This window comes from Anopheles merus, chromosome 3R, assembly GCF_017562075.2.
Source record: "Anopheles merus strain MAF chromosome 3R, AmerM5.1, whole genome shotgun sequence".
NCBI classification, from domain to species: domain Eukaryota; kingdom Metazoa; phylum Arthropoda; class Insecta; order Diptera; family Culicidae; genus Anopheles; species Anopheles merus.
This window is the reverse complement of record NC_054084.1, coordinates 22,355,105-22,371,431: the sequence shown is the minus strand read 5'-3', so window position 1 is coordinate 22,371,431 and position 16,327 is coordinate 22,355,105. Positions and strand designations below refer to the sequence as shown.

General features: G+C 43.4%; 2 protein-coding genes across 4 annotated transcripts in view; both read left to right on the top strand.

Annotated features, from left to right (window-relative positions):
* Nucleotides 1-4,667, top strand: part of LOC121597684 — a 28,683-nt gene extending 24,016 nt beyond the window's left edge. For 2 of the 3 annotated variants that reach the window (XM_041923658.1, XM_041923657.1), the window contains 4 exons: nt 110-363; nt 1,146-1,284; nt 2,328-2,482; nt 2,548-4,667. In XM_041923658.1, coding sequence (XP_041779592.1) covers nt 110-363; nt 1,146-1,284; nt 2,328-2,482; nt 2,548-2,657 — 658 coding nt within the window. In that variant the 3' untranslated portion in view covers nt 2,658-4,667. Of the gene's footprint in view, nt 1-94; nt 364-1,145; nt 1,285-2,327; nt 2,483-2,547 lie in introns of all 3 variants that reach the window. The other variant, XM_041923656.1, reaches the window with a different exon arrangement.
* A 7,851-nt stretch (nt 4,668-12,518) lies between these two features.
* LOC121595559 overlaps nt 12,519-16,327 on the top strand; it is a 33,611-nt gene continuing 29,802 nt past the window's right edge. The window contains exon 1 of the mRNA XM_041919605.1: nt 12,519-13,054. The gene's annotated coding sequence lies outside the window, so the exon portion shown is untranslated. The remainder of the gene's footprint in view (nt 13,055-16,327) is intronic.

Genomic DNA, 16,327 nt, shown 5'->3' with positions numbered 1-16,327 from the left:
GTCTCGATTTTCCTGTTTCCCTTCCCTCCCACTCTACCCTCACCACGGCTATGGGTTCTGGTGCACCTTTCTTCCGACACGCTGTAACACACAGGTCTATGCTTTCCAGATGCGGGGGTTCGCTGATTTCGCGCCGGCACGTGGTGACCGCGGGCCACTGCGTTGCGCGCGCGACCCCACGGCAGGTGCACGTGACCCTCGGCGACTACGTGATCAACTCGGCGGTCGAGCCGCTGCCCGCCTACACCTTCGGCGTGCGGACGATCAACGTGCATCCGTACTTCAAATTCACACCGCAGGCCGATCGGTTCGATGTGGCCGTGCTGACGCTGGAGCGGACGGTGCACTTTATGCCCCATATCGGTAAGACCTCTCAGCAGGGGGTCAGTTTCACTTCTTTTTGTTTTCCCTCTGCTTCTTCTGCTGCTTGGAGCTAGCGGGAGTTATGGGTGGGATTGCATTTTGTTTCCATCTCGCTTTAGCTAGCCGTCTGCAAAAGGGTTCTGTCGTAAACGTAAGTAGGTGAAAGGAAAAATGACCATCGGAAGACCATTCCGCAGAAGAAAGGATTAATCTGGGGATGAAGCAAAAAGAAGTGAAACCGTCCCTCAGAAAGAAAAAACTAAATCCTTTGCCTTATTATGTTATTATGTACTGCTGCTTTGCTTTTTCTCTGAAGAACCTTTCGGTATCATAACTTCTAATCTTTAAATCCTTGTTTTTCCTTACGAGCGGAGAAAACCTTCGCGATGAAAAAAGTTTCTCAATCTGCTGTTTCTCTGCTGTGCTATTTTCTCCTCATTTTGTACATTTTTTACATCCCTTTTTTCCTTTTTTTTTTCTTCCAACCTCTTCTGTTTTTCCTATTTTTCGGTACTGAAAAAAAAAACAAAATCAAAAACATCAACCCGATGCTCGCGCGGTGTCCTCTATCCCCGAACCCGACAATCGGAAAACCAAACCAAACCAATCCCTTACGAAAACAAAACTTCTTCTCTTCAAACAAAAACACCACACTGCCATCGCGTGTGCGTGCCGTGGGGAAAATCGTCCAAATTTCCCGACGCCGTTGTGGGGACGCGCGCCCGTTGTTCCTGATTGTTGCCCGCTTCCTGCCGCTGTTGCCCTATTTCCCGGTGCGTCAGCCCCCATCTGTTTGCCGGAGAAGAATGAAGATTTCCTCGGAAAGTTCGGCTGGGCGGCCGGCTGGGGAGCGCTCAATCCTGGTTCGCGGCTGAGACCCAAAACGCTGCAGGCGGTCGACGTCCCGGTGCTAGATAATCGGTAAGTGTAGCTAGGGCAAGCGGGCCAGCGGGGCTGGCAGGGGCTGGTTTACTTTGAAGGAAAAGTGTTGGCATCTCGCAGAGGCCGTGTGAGGGGCAATATTGTTTCGAAAGCTCGCGGGGCGATTTATTTTGTTGTCTTAAAGGAAGCAAGTACGCCTTGGCGTGGAGATAGAATTTATCCTGTGTGGGGGAAATTGGGTATTGGCTGCTGGAAAATGTAACGAGTTGTGTTTGCCATAGAGATTTTTGAGCAATTTTTAGTTCTACTAGATTTTTTATACTTGCGTTTGCGATTTGATGCTGGTTCGTTTACGTCATACTTACTTTTTAAAGTATTTCTTAATTAAATCGAATAAATAGATCATATTTTGTTTTCCAAATCAATGCTGAAGCCAAAGTAATAATAATTTGATTAAATTGAATTATTAACTAAAATTAACAAAATGCATATTTTAAACTACAACAGCATTAAATGAAATACAAGAATAAAATAAATTATTTTCATGAATTATGAATTAACATAAATTATGAAAAAATACGGCCTTTTTGGACCGTTCCTCTTATGTAAAAAAAATATTATGAAAATTATGCTATTCTTTCTTATCAAACTTACTGTTTACTTTTTGTTACTATTTATCGAACTTTGGTGATTTCTTATAATATTTTCAAATAACTGATATCCTCAAAATTGTTTTCCTAGAAATCAAAACGTGACATGGTATAAAAAGCTTTAAAGTTGCATACTTTAAGGCGTTTAATTTCAATTAGACCCAATTTACGGAAGAGCAACTATTTCTAATCGGATTTTCCTACAACAGAAAAACGATTAAAATTAAATTGAAATAAATTTCGATCAAATTAAAAAGGTTAAATTTACCCAATAACTTCCCATCTACCATCAATTAGTGCAGATGGTGTGTCATGCATCGATTCTTCTTAAAAGAAATCCTGCTCATTCTCCACCTCGCCTATCTCATCATACTAAAACTCTTCTCTCTTTTACGCTCCATAATTCTTCACTCGTTTTCCATCCCTCCATAGGGTGTGCGAACGATGGCATCGCTCGAACGGCATCAACGTGGTCATCTATCCGGAGATGCTGTGCGCTGGATACCGGGGCGGTGGCAAGGACTCCTGCCAGGGCGACTCCGGTGGACCGTTGATGCACGAGAAGACTGGCCGATGGTATTTGATCGGTAAGTGGGCAAGCACTGCCAGCACCGGAGCTGCTGAAACTGATTCGAATTTCACACCTCAACAGGTATCGTGTCCGCAGGCTACTCATGTGCCACCAGAGGCCAGCCCGGTATCTACCATCGGGTGGCCAACACGGTCGACTGGATATCGCACATTACACAAATTTCCACCTAAGCCGTGTCCCGTGCGCCGGGATCCAGACTGGCCCCACTCCCCACTCCCCTCCCGTTACCCCCTGCAAACGCCGAAGCAAACGAAGCAAACGTAAAATGGGTTTCTGCTGCTTCTAAGTCACACGACAAACCGTTCATTTCACAAAAATCGTGGAGCAGCCGCAGCAGCAAGGACTGTTTTTAAGGGGTGGGAAAGGAGTGATACAAGAATAGTCCTGCAAAACCTATTCCACCGTACGACAGGCCACCACTAGAAAACCGTACCCCGGGGTAAAGTTCATCGCCAGTTGTGTCGGAGCTTTGTGCAAACAATCAGCCGCCGGTGGGATTTAATTTATGAAAACGTTAAATATTTATTGTACTGCCTTACAGTCTTCAAGACACATTCGCATGCGGCACGATGCAACGTGTGACAATTTCAAACTGCACTAAAGTAGTACTGGTTCGCACGAGAGTTAAGGGGAAAAGATAAGAGAGCTTACTTCAGCGTACCATAAAAGAAAAAAGAAACACTAACAAACCTAGTAACAGCAAAAAAAAAGCATGAATCCAACACACTACCACACGCGCACGCAGTGAAAATGTGATATGTAAAAAAGCAATGATTCAACTGGCCTGAAAGGAAGCAACCGAAAACCTGAAGCCTCAGCAAAGGTGGCATGAAAGCTTCCCAAGAGATGGCTAGTTTATAGATGTAGCAGTGAGGCACTAGAACAAGCGATGTAGCGACGCGTTAAGCCGACGAAACCAGACGAAGACCAGCGGAGGACGAAAAGACGATACAAATTGTATACAAAAAAATCGACACCACTGAACACTTATTAACACCAAACGACGATTGCAGTGGACAACTGTGTGTACTATCGTATGCGCTAATTACACGTTTCTGTGAAACTGTACAATTAGCACGGTACACGGTCCATTAAATGTAAACGAACCCCCTCCCAGACACCAGGACGAGAACGAGGAATGGTAGCAGCAGAATATAGGTACGCACGTCGCTGTAGTAGAAGATGGTAGAAATGAAGAATGAAATAGAAGAAGATGGTAGAAATGTATATGTAATCCCGCCGCGTTGCGTTAAACAAAAACGACCCTTCACGCTCCACGCTCTCCAGCCCGTTTAATGATACGGATACTGTAAATATTATTTTTATTCTGCTGGCAGTTTTATGTAGAAAAAAAACAACAAAAAAAGCTTGAAAAATCGCGATGTGAAAAGCGCCCCACAAGGAATCATAGAAAAAAAGAGATGAAAAATGTAGGCACAGCAAAACTTTTCGGCTCCCCGTCCAAGGAAGGGTAGAGAGCATTGAGTGAAACACAGAAACAAAACAATAAGTTTTTGTTTTCACTCGCCCTCTCTGAACTCATAAGATCATGTTTTGTGGCCCAAAGCTCCGCCAAGCCACATCCGCGTGCAGCATGCGAGCACGGTAGCGATGTTTTATGCAAAGCCAATGTTACCACGTGAACGTAAAGTCACGAGCCCCAACAAAAAAACCCAAGTGTGCACGATAGCATTCGAGCCGTTGGTTTGTTTTATTTTATATGTACCTCCCGATACTTCCAATAACGCTGGTACACGTGTGTATGTGTGTGTGTAGGGTAAAGCCGTTTTGTTTGTGTGTAAGAATATTTTGTAAATGTTGCGCGTGTACATTTGCGCGGGAGAGAACGAGGAAGCAAACGCGGAATTGCTTAAAACATCAAAAAAGAATGCTTAATGTTAGCAAAAACAACAATTTAAAGGAACGATATAAGGAAGCAGCGCTACAGTAGACCTTTCAGCGGGCAAGGAATAGGAACGTTTCCTGCTGCACGCTGCGCACACAACGTGACGCCGTGCACGTGGCTGTAGCTTTACTTTTAGATGGACTTGATGGCAATAGTGTTTTTTTTTTTGTTTCGTTTTGTTTTTAGATAGCTATTGAAAAATCAGTTTTTTTTGCTTCTCTCAAATGAAAACCTCGTCAGAAACGTAGAAAGAATAATAAACGCAGCAATGTAACCTGACAGTAGCGCACGGTGTGATTGGATTTTCTTTTACTGTTTTCAGAGAAGAAAATAATGTTTTATATCCGAAGTTATGTAAAGGCCGAAAAATTAAAAACTCCTTCAAGAATTATAAACTTTTTTTTAAACATAATCACATTAACATTACCATTCAAATTGATTCATCAAATAATACAAATAATTGGTTGTTTTACAACAAACCGGCAATTTTTACTCTATCCCATTAAACGCCTAAAAGTATGCTTTGTCGTAGCATTATAGCAACTACGCTTTATAGCATCCAGAGACGACGAGCGTTTCAAAGAGCAGATTCAAAAGCAGAACTTTGAATTAAAAATAATAGAAGGCTGTTAAGGAAAAGTTTTGGTTATTTTTCGATAATTTTCACCTTAAGTAATTGATGAGGAATAATTTAATAAAGACAATTTCTTCTGCATTCTTTATGTAAGTCAATCAAAATGGATAATGTTCATTATTAATTTACCACAATTTATGGGGCATAAACGAAACGGCAACTGCTACCTTTCTACAACCTCAACAGGCAACCAATTATGTACAAGAAGCATACAATAACAGGCTGCCAGCAGGACTCGTTACCCTGAAATTTAGCAATAAATTGATTCCAGAAGTGGAAAAATGCTTAAACTGCATCGATCGATCGTTTGCAGCCCATTGCTGGTAATAAGCATAATTAGTTATTCTCGTTTTGTTTTTAAAAGCGAACTCACATTAAACAATGTCATCGATTAAAAATTCATCGAAAAAACGCCACCCCAAGTTTCCCCTGGTCGTTTGTTCGTTAATTGATCACTCGGTGTCTACCACTGTCCACTTGTTGTCCGAGCCGTGTGTATGCAGCAAAACGAAATATGCAAACCGTGTTTTGCAACCCAACCTCATTGGCCCAATTATTTTAAATCATTTTGCTTACCCGCTACCGGATGGAGAATCTCGGACGCAAGAAGGACGCCAAAAATCAAACTTCCACCAATTTCGATTCCAGAATGTGCGGCTCTTCGTGCGACGGCAGCAATCTGACTTGCCCATTTTATGGCAGCTGTCTCTCAGCAAGGTTCATCATGCAAAATCAGGTAAAATCAAGGAAATGGAGCAAGACTGATAGTAAGAAACACTCTAGCACCGAGCTCCCGGATGATGAAGGAATGGGTTTGATTACAACCTTGTGAGGCGAATAAAGTGACCTTGTCGGTGCGAGGGTTTTATTGCTCAATTTTAACCACCGAACCAGTGTGCGAAGTGCGAACAACAGAGAAAGGAGAAGAAATTTGGCCATTCGCGGGTCGGTCAGGAATTACCGACCTCCGTGTGAGAGCCATTGAATGGCGCCCCTGGTCTGCCGAAAAGCCCGCTCCACCTTCTCGGGTCGCATCCGGCTCGTCTACCGACACACACACACAAACACTGCGCCACTCCCTTCCCGACATTCTGCTGATCAAAACACACTCACCGTTTATGGGCACGATAATGTATCTCCCTTCCTTATCCGCTCCATTCCTCTTGCATGTACTGGAATTGTAAAAAGGCGATTATCTCCGAGCCAGCGGCATAGATTGGTGGGTGAGGAAAAGCGGCAGGGTTCGGGTTGTTATTATTTTTTATTATTTCGAGGCTCTCGGCGAGGCCAAAGGATCCGCTACGTTGATTAACCCTTGCGGACCCGCATGTCAGCGAAAGGAACCGGATCTCGCAGTGACCTCCGCTTCGTTTCTGTGATGTAAGTGTGCACGGGAGATGGGAAAACACGCGCGCTTGGATCGTGTGTAGGTTGAGAGATGCTGACCTTAGCAGTTGCTTTGTTTTTCTTCCCCTACGGAAGGTGACGTCATTTTTGCCTATGCTGGACCCACTGGCACTGGATCGAACGGATCTGACGGCAGTTTTTCATTTTCTTTCTAAGCTGAGCGAAGGAAGCAATCGAGTCATGAGACGAAGTGCTGTTCTCTCTTTGTCACCCCGGAGATATGCACCTCAATCCGCTCGGTTGTAAATCAAAAAATTTCTTTCCCATTTACGATTGGCGAAACTTCACCAGCACACTGGAAGAAGCGGAGTCTCGGTGGAGAGATCCGTGGCTTAGGCGTTCGTCGCCGGGCACTTACCCAGTGGGAGGGTCTATCATAAATTATGTATCAATGCTGCCGTTTCGCGCCACGATGCATCGGGGAGGATAATAATAATCAGGGTAGTAATGAATGTCAACTGTCCATTTCATCTTGACACTCAACGCCAAACGGCCGGCTACTGTCGGCTGTTAACGAGCAGAAGGATGTGTGTGTGTGGTGTGCACACGGACCGTCACATCTCGCACTCACCTTACTTCGTTTCCTATTATAAAGCCATCACTCATCATCGGGAAGGCGTAGCATGCAGGCTGAGGCCGCAGCAGGCCAAGAAAGCGACAGTGACGAGAATGACTGCTCATGCGCTCGTATTGATTGAGGCGCAAACGTACAATGTTGCAAGAAATCGTGCGCGTGGTGCCGAACTGGGCACAGCACAATGTCAGCACAAGCACGGAGGGAAAGTGTGTGATTGAAATTGTATGTACCTTTGGAAGGATCTGCAACGCAATGGAGGTTTAATTATAGGACGTTCCTCCCGGCGCCTGGATGGAGGATCTTATATGTGTGTGTGTATTTTTAATTGAATTTGCAGCGGACATAAACAGCGTTACAGAGGTCTGCGAAATGGTTAAATTATGGGGGTTTGAGACTTAATGGTTTGAGAGAGTGGGTACAATGAGGATGAACTGTTTTTATTTTATTGATCAATGTACAGTGAAGTTACACATTATTTACAAATTTAAGTATCAATTACAATTCTAAGTTTGAAGCGAAGACAATTGCATTCCAACATTAATGCTCATTTGATATAATATCTCCAAAACTTGGTGTTATAATAGTTAAGAAACATATTTTTCTAAAATATTTGATCATAAAGATAGAGATAGGATAAGAAAATTTGACGACAATTTAATTCCCATTTGGACCGTCTTCCCAAACACAAATTCTTGTATATTCATGTGAGTACCACAAACTGAAATCAGGCTTTCAAAAACAAGTTGTACAAGTCTCAATCAGTAATGTTAACCAAACGACATTAATGTGTCACAAACCATTGAGCATTGATCGATTAAAGATGCAATCGTGTAAGTGGAAACAAGAACAAAAATAGTTTTTAAGAAAAAGCCCAGTTTTAGTTCACTACTAAAAAGAGAGTTGAAATTCCTTCTTTAAATCTTACGATGCACTTATACCGTCATCCTGCGGAATCAGATACTTTTTCGTAACAGTAACTGTATCTATTTCAAGTTTTGAAAAGGTTCACGTAACAGGTACCTGATCCGGAACAAATCCAGGTACAGTTTCAAATGTAGGATCAGTCCCAAGACCGATTTGGTTTCAAAATCATTTCCAGAAACAGTTTGGTTTTGTGATCGTTTCAAGAACTTCTATGGGCTCTGCACCTTAGTAGCAGGAAAACTAATTAGCAGAATTGTAATTGCAATCGGAGCTTATCTAAAAAGACAGGCTCATTTTCTAAACATACCAAACCAGGTGTATTAGATCGATTTTGGGTATATATTTGATGTCTGCTATGATTTGATAAAGTTAATTTTAGTTTTGAAAAAAAAGAGATGAAACAATTTATTGAATTAATAGAAATACTATAGTTCGACTTTGTCCTAGAAATTAAGAACAAATTATTTACGTTATAGATGTAAATATAAGATACAAATTGTCACCTGATAAAATTATTTAATCTCAAAATATGATTATTCACGAAAAAAGAAATCATACTTTATCAATGATCGATCAAAATGGATGAAAGCAACCGCTTTTCTAAAAATAAAATGCAGCCCATTATGCCTGTTGGGCTGTTTAAAATAATCTCCAATACCATTGTTCCACTGCTTAAAAATAGCGTAAGCATTCCAGCATGCGGAGCGTTTAACCATTTAAACCTAAACTCTCCATTCAAAAGCACTTCTCCAAGCCAAGCCTCTCTCCAAAGCAGCGCGTAATGTGGACCCCAGACCTGGGCTGTTCTCAAAACTCCCGTTGCACATGTGTGTGTGTGGGTATGTGTGGATCGGTTTGATCGTTTCCAGCATTCCGCACCGACGCCAACCATTTGCATATCAAAATTAATCTCCCCAAACGGAAATAATTTATCCACTTATAATTTCGAGAGCCTCCCTCTCCCACGCCCGCTCTAGCCATCAGGTGGGCCCTCCCAGTGTTCCATGTTTGGTTTTGGTTCGTTTCGTTCCGCATGCTTAACCTAATAAACCACTAACCTTCTGCCGCAGGCGCCTGCACGCCTCTCGATTCTCGCACACCGGTGCGCTTTCCTCCACCGATCCGATATTCTATGCAGTTTTCCTTTTGTTCCGATGTTTGCCAAATTCCTTCGCCCGTCTACAACCAACTGCTGCCGGGCGGGTGCTTTAAAAGTGCCCGTGGGAAGAAAATAGCCGTTTGGTGAGTGGGCACGCTTCGGAAATGACGCGAACCAACCAGGCAAACCACCCTTTGCTGCTGTTCTGCTGCGAAACGAAGGAAGTAAAAACAGCACCCAGTCAGCTCAAGCGTACAAGATTTGGCGAATGATTTCCACCACACCTCCGGAAATGTGTACTCGATGTACGAACGGTCTTTCTTTTCCTACTCCATAACAGCATTCCTTCTTTGACGCTTATATGTGTCACAGATTCCATGCGGAAGGAGAGCATGATCTAAGCGCCATCATGCCTGTGTCCCGGTGGCGGTAACGGGTGGTAATCGAGATTGTTAAAGGGGCCGGTGCTCACGATCACGAGTGGCAGGAAAAGTCCTCGATCGATGGCACGCGTACTGCCTTTACAGCACACCTGCAGCACGACTTGTACAGTTATGTCGTTTCCTTTTTGCTCGTCTCTTTTATCCCTCACCCCAACCCGGAGGTACGATCAGTCACCCCGATTCACTTGACACTTTGCTGTACATTGCCCCACTGTCCACTGGTAGGGCGACCACTTCTATATCTCGACACGAATTGTTCTACGATTCATTTTCATGCTGCCTGTTTCCCGATCGGTGACATTGCTGCCAGCGATGCCTGAGTCATGCCCAGCTTGTCCAGCCATGGGTCTCTATTTCACTCTCTAGCTCACCGCAGGGCGTTTTACCCCCCGCTCCGGTTTTCCATCGATGCGTTCCACGGCGCTCCGTGCCATCCTTATCTGTCACTCTCGATCGTCGCCTTCTGCCGTTGCCGTCTCGATGTACAACAACTTTTCAGCTGATCGACGGTACGATATTCACCTGGCAGTAGGAAGCACCTATCTCTATCTCCCCGGTACGTCTCTAACGTTAGTTTGTGTTTCGCTGGGAGGAAAAGTATTGCAAGTGAGTGAGTTTTGCCGCTCAAATATTAAAATTTTTAAATTTCGTTAAGCTTCACAAATTTTTACTTTACTTAAAAATTAATAATGTAAAAGTTTTTATCGTTTCACTAACATTTATTAAAGCAATAACACATCTTTTGAATTACTTATTGTTATATGACATATGTATAGTGAAAATATATATGAGATCTACTTACTAATGAATATGGCTAAGCTGGTTGTGAAACTACAATACTTTGATTTGTCATTAAGAAATAGAAATGCTAATCTGAGCTGTATAAATTTTATCGTAGGAAATCTATAATAAAACGATTTAATAAGAGAATTAAGTTAAAATTAAATTTGAATGCTCAATTTAAATACTTAATATTATTTAAGACTAGTTCATTACTAACTTAAACATTCTGTCAATGGGCCGTTGTTTGTTTGAAGCCAACAAACTGGAAATTCGTGTAACAATATTCAACATCATGCAGATTGTATTCGACAATTACAGTTCGCCATATTGAATTTCACCATTTGTGTTAAAAAAAAAAATGCATTTACAAATCCTTTGGTTTTTTTCTGTTTGAAATGAGTTTTAATACTTACAGCTAAACTAATCTAATAGTTAATCAGAACAAGGAAGTGTGATGTCCATATGCTTGTAATCGTGTTTTAAAGAGCTCTTACTGCGAGATATTGAAATAATAGTGCATTTACTGACGTTGGCAGATACCACATTCGCAAAGCACCAAGATTGGAACACAGGCAGGCAGAGAAATGCAGTTTTAATCACTACAATCACTACTACTTCTGATCGTAGAGTACATTTTTAAATTTTCAACATATAACAACATTGAACATTCCGGTGCTGCCAAAATGCTATTTCCTATCTTGACGATCAAGATACGATGGCATAGATAAGGGCCGATCCATTTGACTAAATCACGCCAAGTTTCAATAGCTTTTGTGGCAAAGTAAGATGATTAATGCGATCAAAGCCCGAATGCAGATCGGTGTAAATTGCATTCACCTGAATGCCTTTGCCAGGGTGCGAGTGGCAATATGGCAAGACTTGCACTAGGTTTGTAGCTGTAGATCGGCCACAGTAGACCATGCATGCTGAAGTGAAGTCAAATAGTCAAATTTGGCGTAACGTCTTACGCGGACATGTCGGCCTATACAGGCTTTCGAGACTTAATTCATTACCACGCAAATGGATAGTCACATCCTTGTTACGAGGGGACGGTCCATTCTAGGCTTGAACCCATGAAAGGCATGTTATTGAGTCGTTCGAGTTGACGACTGTACCACGAGACCAAGTTTGACAACACTATTGGGGAGCTTCTTCGATATTTATGTTTTGTATAGTTAGAGATGAATTGTTATAGGCAAAGTAGTTTGCAAACCCATTGCAGATCTCGTTTTCTCCTTCAAACGTTTGATATTCCAACGTCATGCAGATTCAAACGGCAGACTGTTGCACTTTCGATTGCTGTTCATGAACTTCCAGAAAATCTTTGCGTGGTAATTCATAGATGCTCGGAAGCACCGAATGTAGAAAACATTTCAATTGAGGTTATGAAACTAATAGAGTCTAGCGGCTTCAAGATATTTCCTTCTGTTTGATCTGATGCTGATCTGATTTGATCTGAATCCAAATGAAGATAACAGTTGTGTACCTTTGTTTGTTTATTAATGATGGTTTGAATTAAAATGGTTTTAAAATTCGTCAAAAGCGAATTTATTTTGCGCTTGACAATTGATGTGTCAAATTATTACCATTTGCTCAAAGGACTGTCAAGCCTATAAAATCGCCTATAGCGAAACTGAGTACATCAAGTATGGCATATATCGAGGAATAGCTATACATCGTTTATTATTATTATTATTGTAAGTTTAATCTAAATTGCCATTACAAGGAGCATTAAAATATCACATCAATTCAATTGTATTATCAATTATCAACAGCAATCAATTAAAACACCTTGAATGCTTGACTAGTTTAAAATACTGAATTATATTAGATGATTGGCTAGTTCGAATAAAAATATGTTGGTCCTAATATAATGAATATTTCAAACAGGTATTGAAAGCAATAATTATTTCCCTGAACACACCAAGCAATATTTCTGTAAAACTTCTTTCAATTCACATTTAAACTCTATCAAAACAACTTCCCATCTAACCATCTACACCTCCACTAAGAAAATACAACCTCAAATGTTGAACTGAACGATCGCTTGCCCACTCTAGGGGGATCTAGGTGGGACCCGCAAAGCGCGCACGCGGCCACCGGCTTTATTTCGCAGCTCAGCGACGACTCACCACGCCCCTCCCCCCCCCATCGCTCTCCTCACCCAACCAACCGCCAGGCAACGGCAGCGCTGGTTTAGCCACGGCACGGCGAAGGCACATTCCGGTCGGCATTTGGAACACTTCTTCAGTCTGCCATAACACCGCGGCCCGCTCGGTTCGGTTCTCGATCATCGCGATCGCCGTCGACTCGTAGTACCTCGAACACCACGGCAGGCAGGCAGAGTGTGTGTTGAGTCCCGGTTTTTTTTCGCTCCCCCGTTCACTCCCCCATAACAAAAACTCTCCCCCTTTGCCCCTGAACCGGTTTGCTCCGTGTCGGTGTGCGTGTATTCCTATGTTTTCATCCCTCTCCCTGTCCGCCGGGTTAGTGCTTTCGTGCCCAAGTTTCCAAGCGTTGGAGTGCTAGAGCAAGAGAGGAAGCAAAAAAACGTGTCGCTTTCGTCGCAACCTAACTCCGCAAAGTGTCCACCCGGGTGCCCGGGTGTGTGCGTGTGTGTGTTTGTGTGTGTCCTGAAAGTCGAAAGAACGTGGTGTGGCCGCAATTTGCGCGCGCCAGCCGAGGTGTGGTCCAGTTCCAGATCTTCCTGCTTGTCCTGCTTCTTGCTGTGTGTGTGTGTGTGCGCGCGCCCAGATGAACCTCCCTCCTGGAGTGCAGACGGTTCCTTGAGAAGGTGCGAACATCGTTGATTTTAAGAAAGAAAGAAAGCAAAAAAAAGGCTGGTGGGATGCACCCATTCTTCCCGCGGTGGTTTAATGTTTTCATGTTGCGGACGGATGGAGGCTTTCTCCTGCAGAATGGGCCGGAGCGATCGGCCCAAAACCACCGGGAGGAGGCTTGCGTGAAACCAGCACCGTGCCACGCAGTGTACCAGTTACTTATTCTAATTATCAAGTGGATTAAAACGCAACCGAAGCAACGAACGTTTGGGGCGCGCTTAATTTTGCACGCTGTTCGATTACTTTTCGTGCCGTTTTTTTTTCGCCGTGCCGGGCCACGGTCTAATGCGGACGGTAAACGAACGCACTGGCCTGGAAGGCATCAGCTGACGTGCACGCTCACGATCCGCACGAGGATGAGAGGAAATGCAAATCAAAGCAAAAACATAACCACCCCTCCCCGGGGCCCTCGGAGGTGCACTAAACGGAAACAAAACAAAAGAAGAACTAATACCCGGACCGGTTCCGCCAGTATGGTTCTCATAAATCATACTGCGCTCTCATGGCGTTTGTTGTGTGCGTTGTTTGGTTTTGTTGGGTGGCTCGCGAGTACGCGCGAGAGAGTTTTGAAACAGTTCCATCCCCCCCAGGCCTCCCTCCGCTTGCTAACGGGAGGTTCAGGGAATCGGGGGCTTCCCGTAGCATAGATCCAGGCCAGCGCCAGACTACGACAGAGCGCGTTCGGGATTTTCGTACGCACCGTGTTGTGTGTGTGTGCTTGCGCACCGTGTTTGCGAACAGTTTGGAGTTCTTTACGATGTAGCGCAAAATAAAACGAGCGCCACAAACAAGCAACAAGCAGCACGAGAACCAGACCCTGGGCACCCCGGGCAATGGTGCCGTACGGGAAGAAGCGCACCCCGTTGGTTAAAAGACGGGAAACGAGAGGAAAGCGAAACATCGCCGTACGGTTCATGTAAATGTGACCGAGTTTCGTTTTGTGCTTGGGGTTTTTTGTTTTGCTCAGTACGGTTTGCTGCAGATGCAACGCCAATGAATTCTTCACCAGCGTTTGTTGCGAGACTCCCACAGCCGAACCGGGTTCGTGCACTCTGACGTAATGGATGGAGTGCTCGCCGATAGTTTGGGCAATAAATTGGGCTCAAAAGTACTGGTTTTTTTTGCTTTTCGCAAACACACAGTTCACGTGCTAAACCTTCCCATCCTCGTTGATCTTTGCCACACCGAAAGCGCGCGGGATTGCATGGGAAAATGTGTTTCAATGGACGGCGCCCGTGTTGCCACGTTTCAAGATTAATTCTCCTGTCCTGCGACCGGACAATTGAGGGAGCTTAAACAACAAGGTACACACTCGCTCACAATGGTGGAAAACAAAGGCACCATTTTTCCGCGTACAGATTTGCATGCTTTTCCCTCGCCGGAGTGCTGTCGGAGTGCTGTCAACTGGCGGCTTAGGCGGGTTTTCTCTTGCCGCGCGATGCTTTTCCTCAATTTATCGCTTTCGTGCATAATTTGGCTTAAAGAAAGACACACACACACTCAGTCAGAGAATGAAGGTAATAAAACACAAATATCTCAACCTCATGGAGAGAAACAATGAAATAAAGAAGCACACACAACAAAAAAACGTAACTACACCGACTGGTAATGCTATTGTTTCGAAAGCATGAGTTTTGACATGGAAAATGACCGTAACCGGCCCGGGTAGGTGTCCCGCCCGACTTCTGCTACCGGGCGATCGTTTTATCTCGCGCTGGTACGCTACGCCCGAACAAAAGGGAAATTTGATGGCAAGTGCATTGACCACCGGCGTATCGGATGCATTATTTGGCGCGAGCGCGCGCGCGTTATCATCATTTGAGATGCTGTTTTCCCTGCCCGGTGCCACGGTGCCCCTTGCGCCCGGAACGTTTCCTCGTAAGCGTGAAAGTGTTTTTATTCCGCTTCACCTTCACCTTCCCCCCGCTTGGCCCTGATCGATTTGAATGGATGTCGACCCGATCGATTTGAATATGGAGCATAATGCAAGGCTCCAAAACCGTCCACCACGACCGTCCAAACACGGCGAACAATGTCCGGCGTCGGGTGCGAACCGCTCGAAATTCCGTGCGCACCCGTGGGGACGTGCAGCATTGCATTGTGCTGTCTTTCACTTTTTCCCCGACCGTCGCCGTGCTGCTGTGCCCTGCCCTCCAGGTCGTTGGGTGAGCTGAATTGGATTTGCTATTTGAAGTGCGCGTTTATTTTCGCGATCCATAAGTGATGGTGGAGCCGCAATGGAGGATGATGTTTGTGGTGTTTGCCGGTTTTGCTTGCACAAAGCGAAGGAACAATAAAGACGATTGATTTATTTGTTTGCATTAAAAAAAAAGTGTGCTGCAGGAAGCGAGTAAATGGCGACGAAGTGTTGTGCCTTTTTATCGGATGGGAAGATTTGCATCATGTCAGAATGAAGGGGGTGGTTTGGGTTTGTTTCACGTTAAGGGGTTACTTTTTGCTCAATGTTTCAATTGTTGTTACATGTGTTCGGATCTTATCATGGTACTTTTTAAGTCGTTATCTTAGACCATGGATGCACTATTTCCAATTTAGCACAACCCAAACTGTAAATATAACCCACATTGATGCCAAATATTTGATGAAGAGTATACAAAACAATTCATATTGCTTGATAACAATTGAGATAAATTTGCTTTTTGTTATATTTCGTGTACTAGAAATATATTTTTTTTTGAGGAGGGTTCTATTAAAAAATAAACTGCAGAGTTTTCCAAGATTTATTGGTTGGTTAACATATTTTTTGGGCTCGTCTTACGATTTATTAACCGTTTTTCACAATTTTTTGTATCGATGCCACAATTTATTGGATTTATCTGATTGAATATAAATACAAACGAACCACAAAACTCTGAAATACGCCTAATAAATCGTGAGAACGATAAGAAAAACACAGGGATAAACAAAAAACATGAGAACTTTTGAAAGGGTACAATTATACTAAATACTAAAAACAATGTTTAAATTAAATTTTGGCTAAGAAGCGTTATATTCGACTTACGCGAGAATCCAAATTACGGAAATGTCTCCAGATCGCATTATTTGCGTAGCTCGGGGAAAGACTGTACTATAATCATTTACCATATCTAGAATTCTTACTATCTTATGTGTTATGTAAAACTTCATACTAATAAAATAAAATAAAATATTGATACAGGTTAACTAATTTATAGAAAAAAAAGGAACATATTTTGACTAGGTTGCTTGGA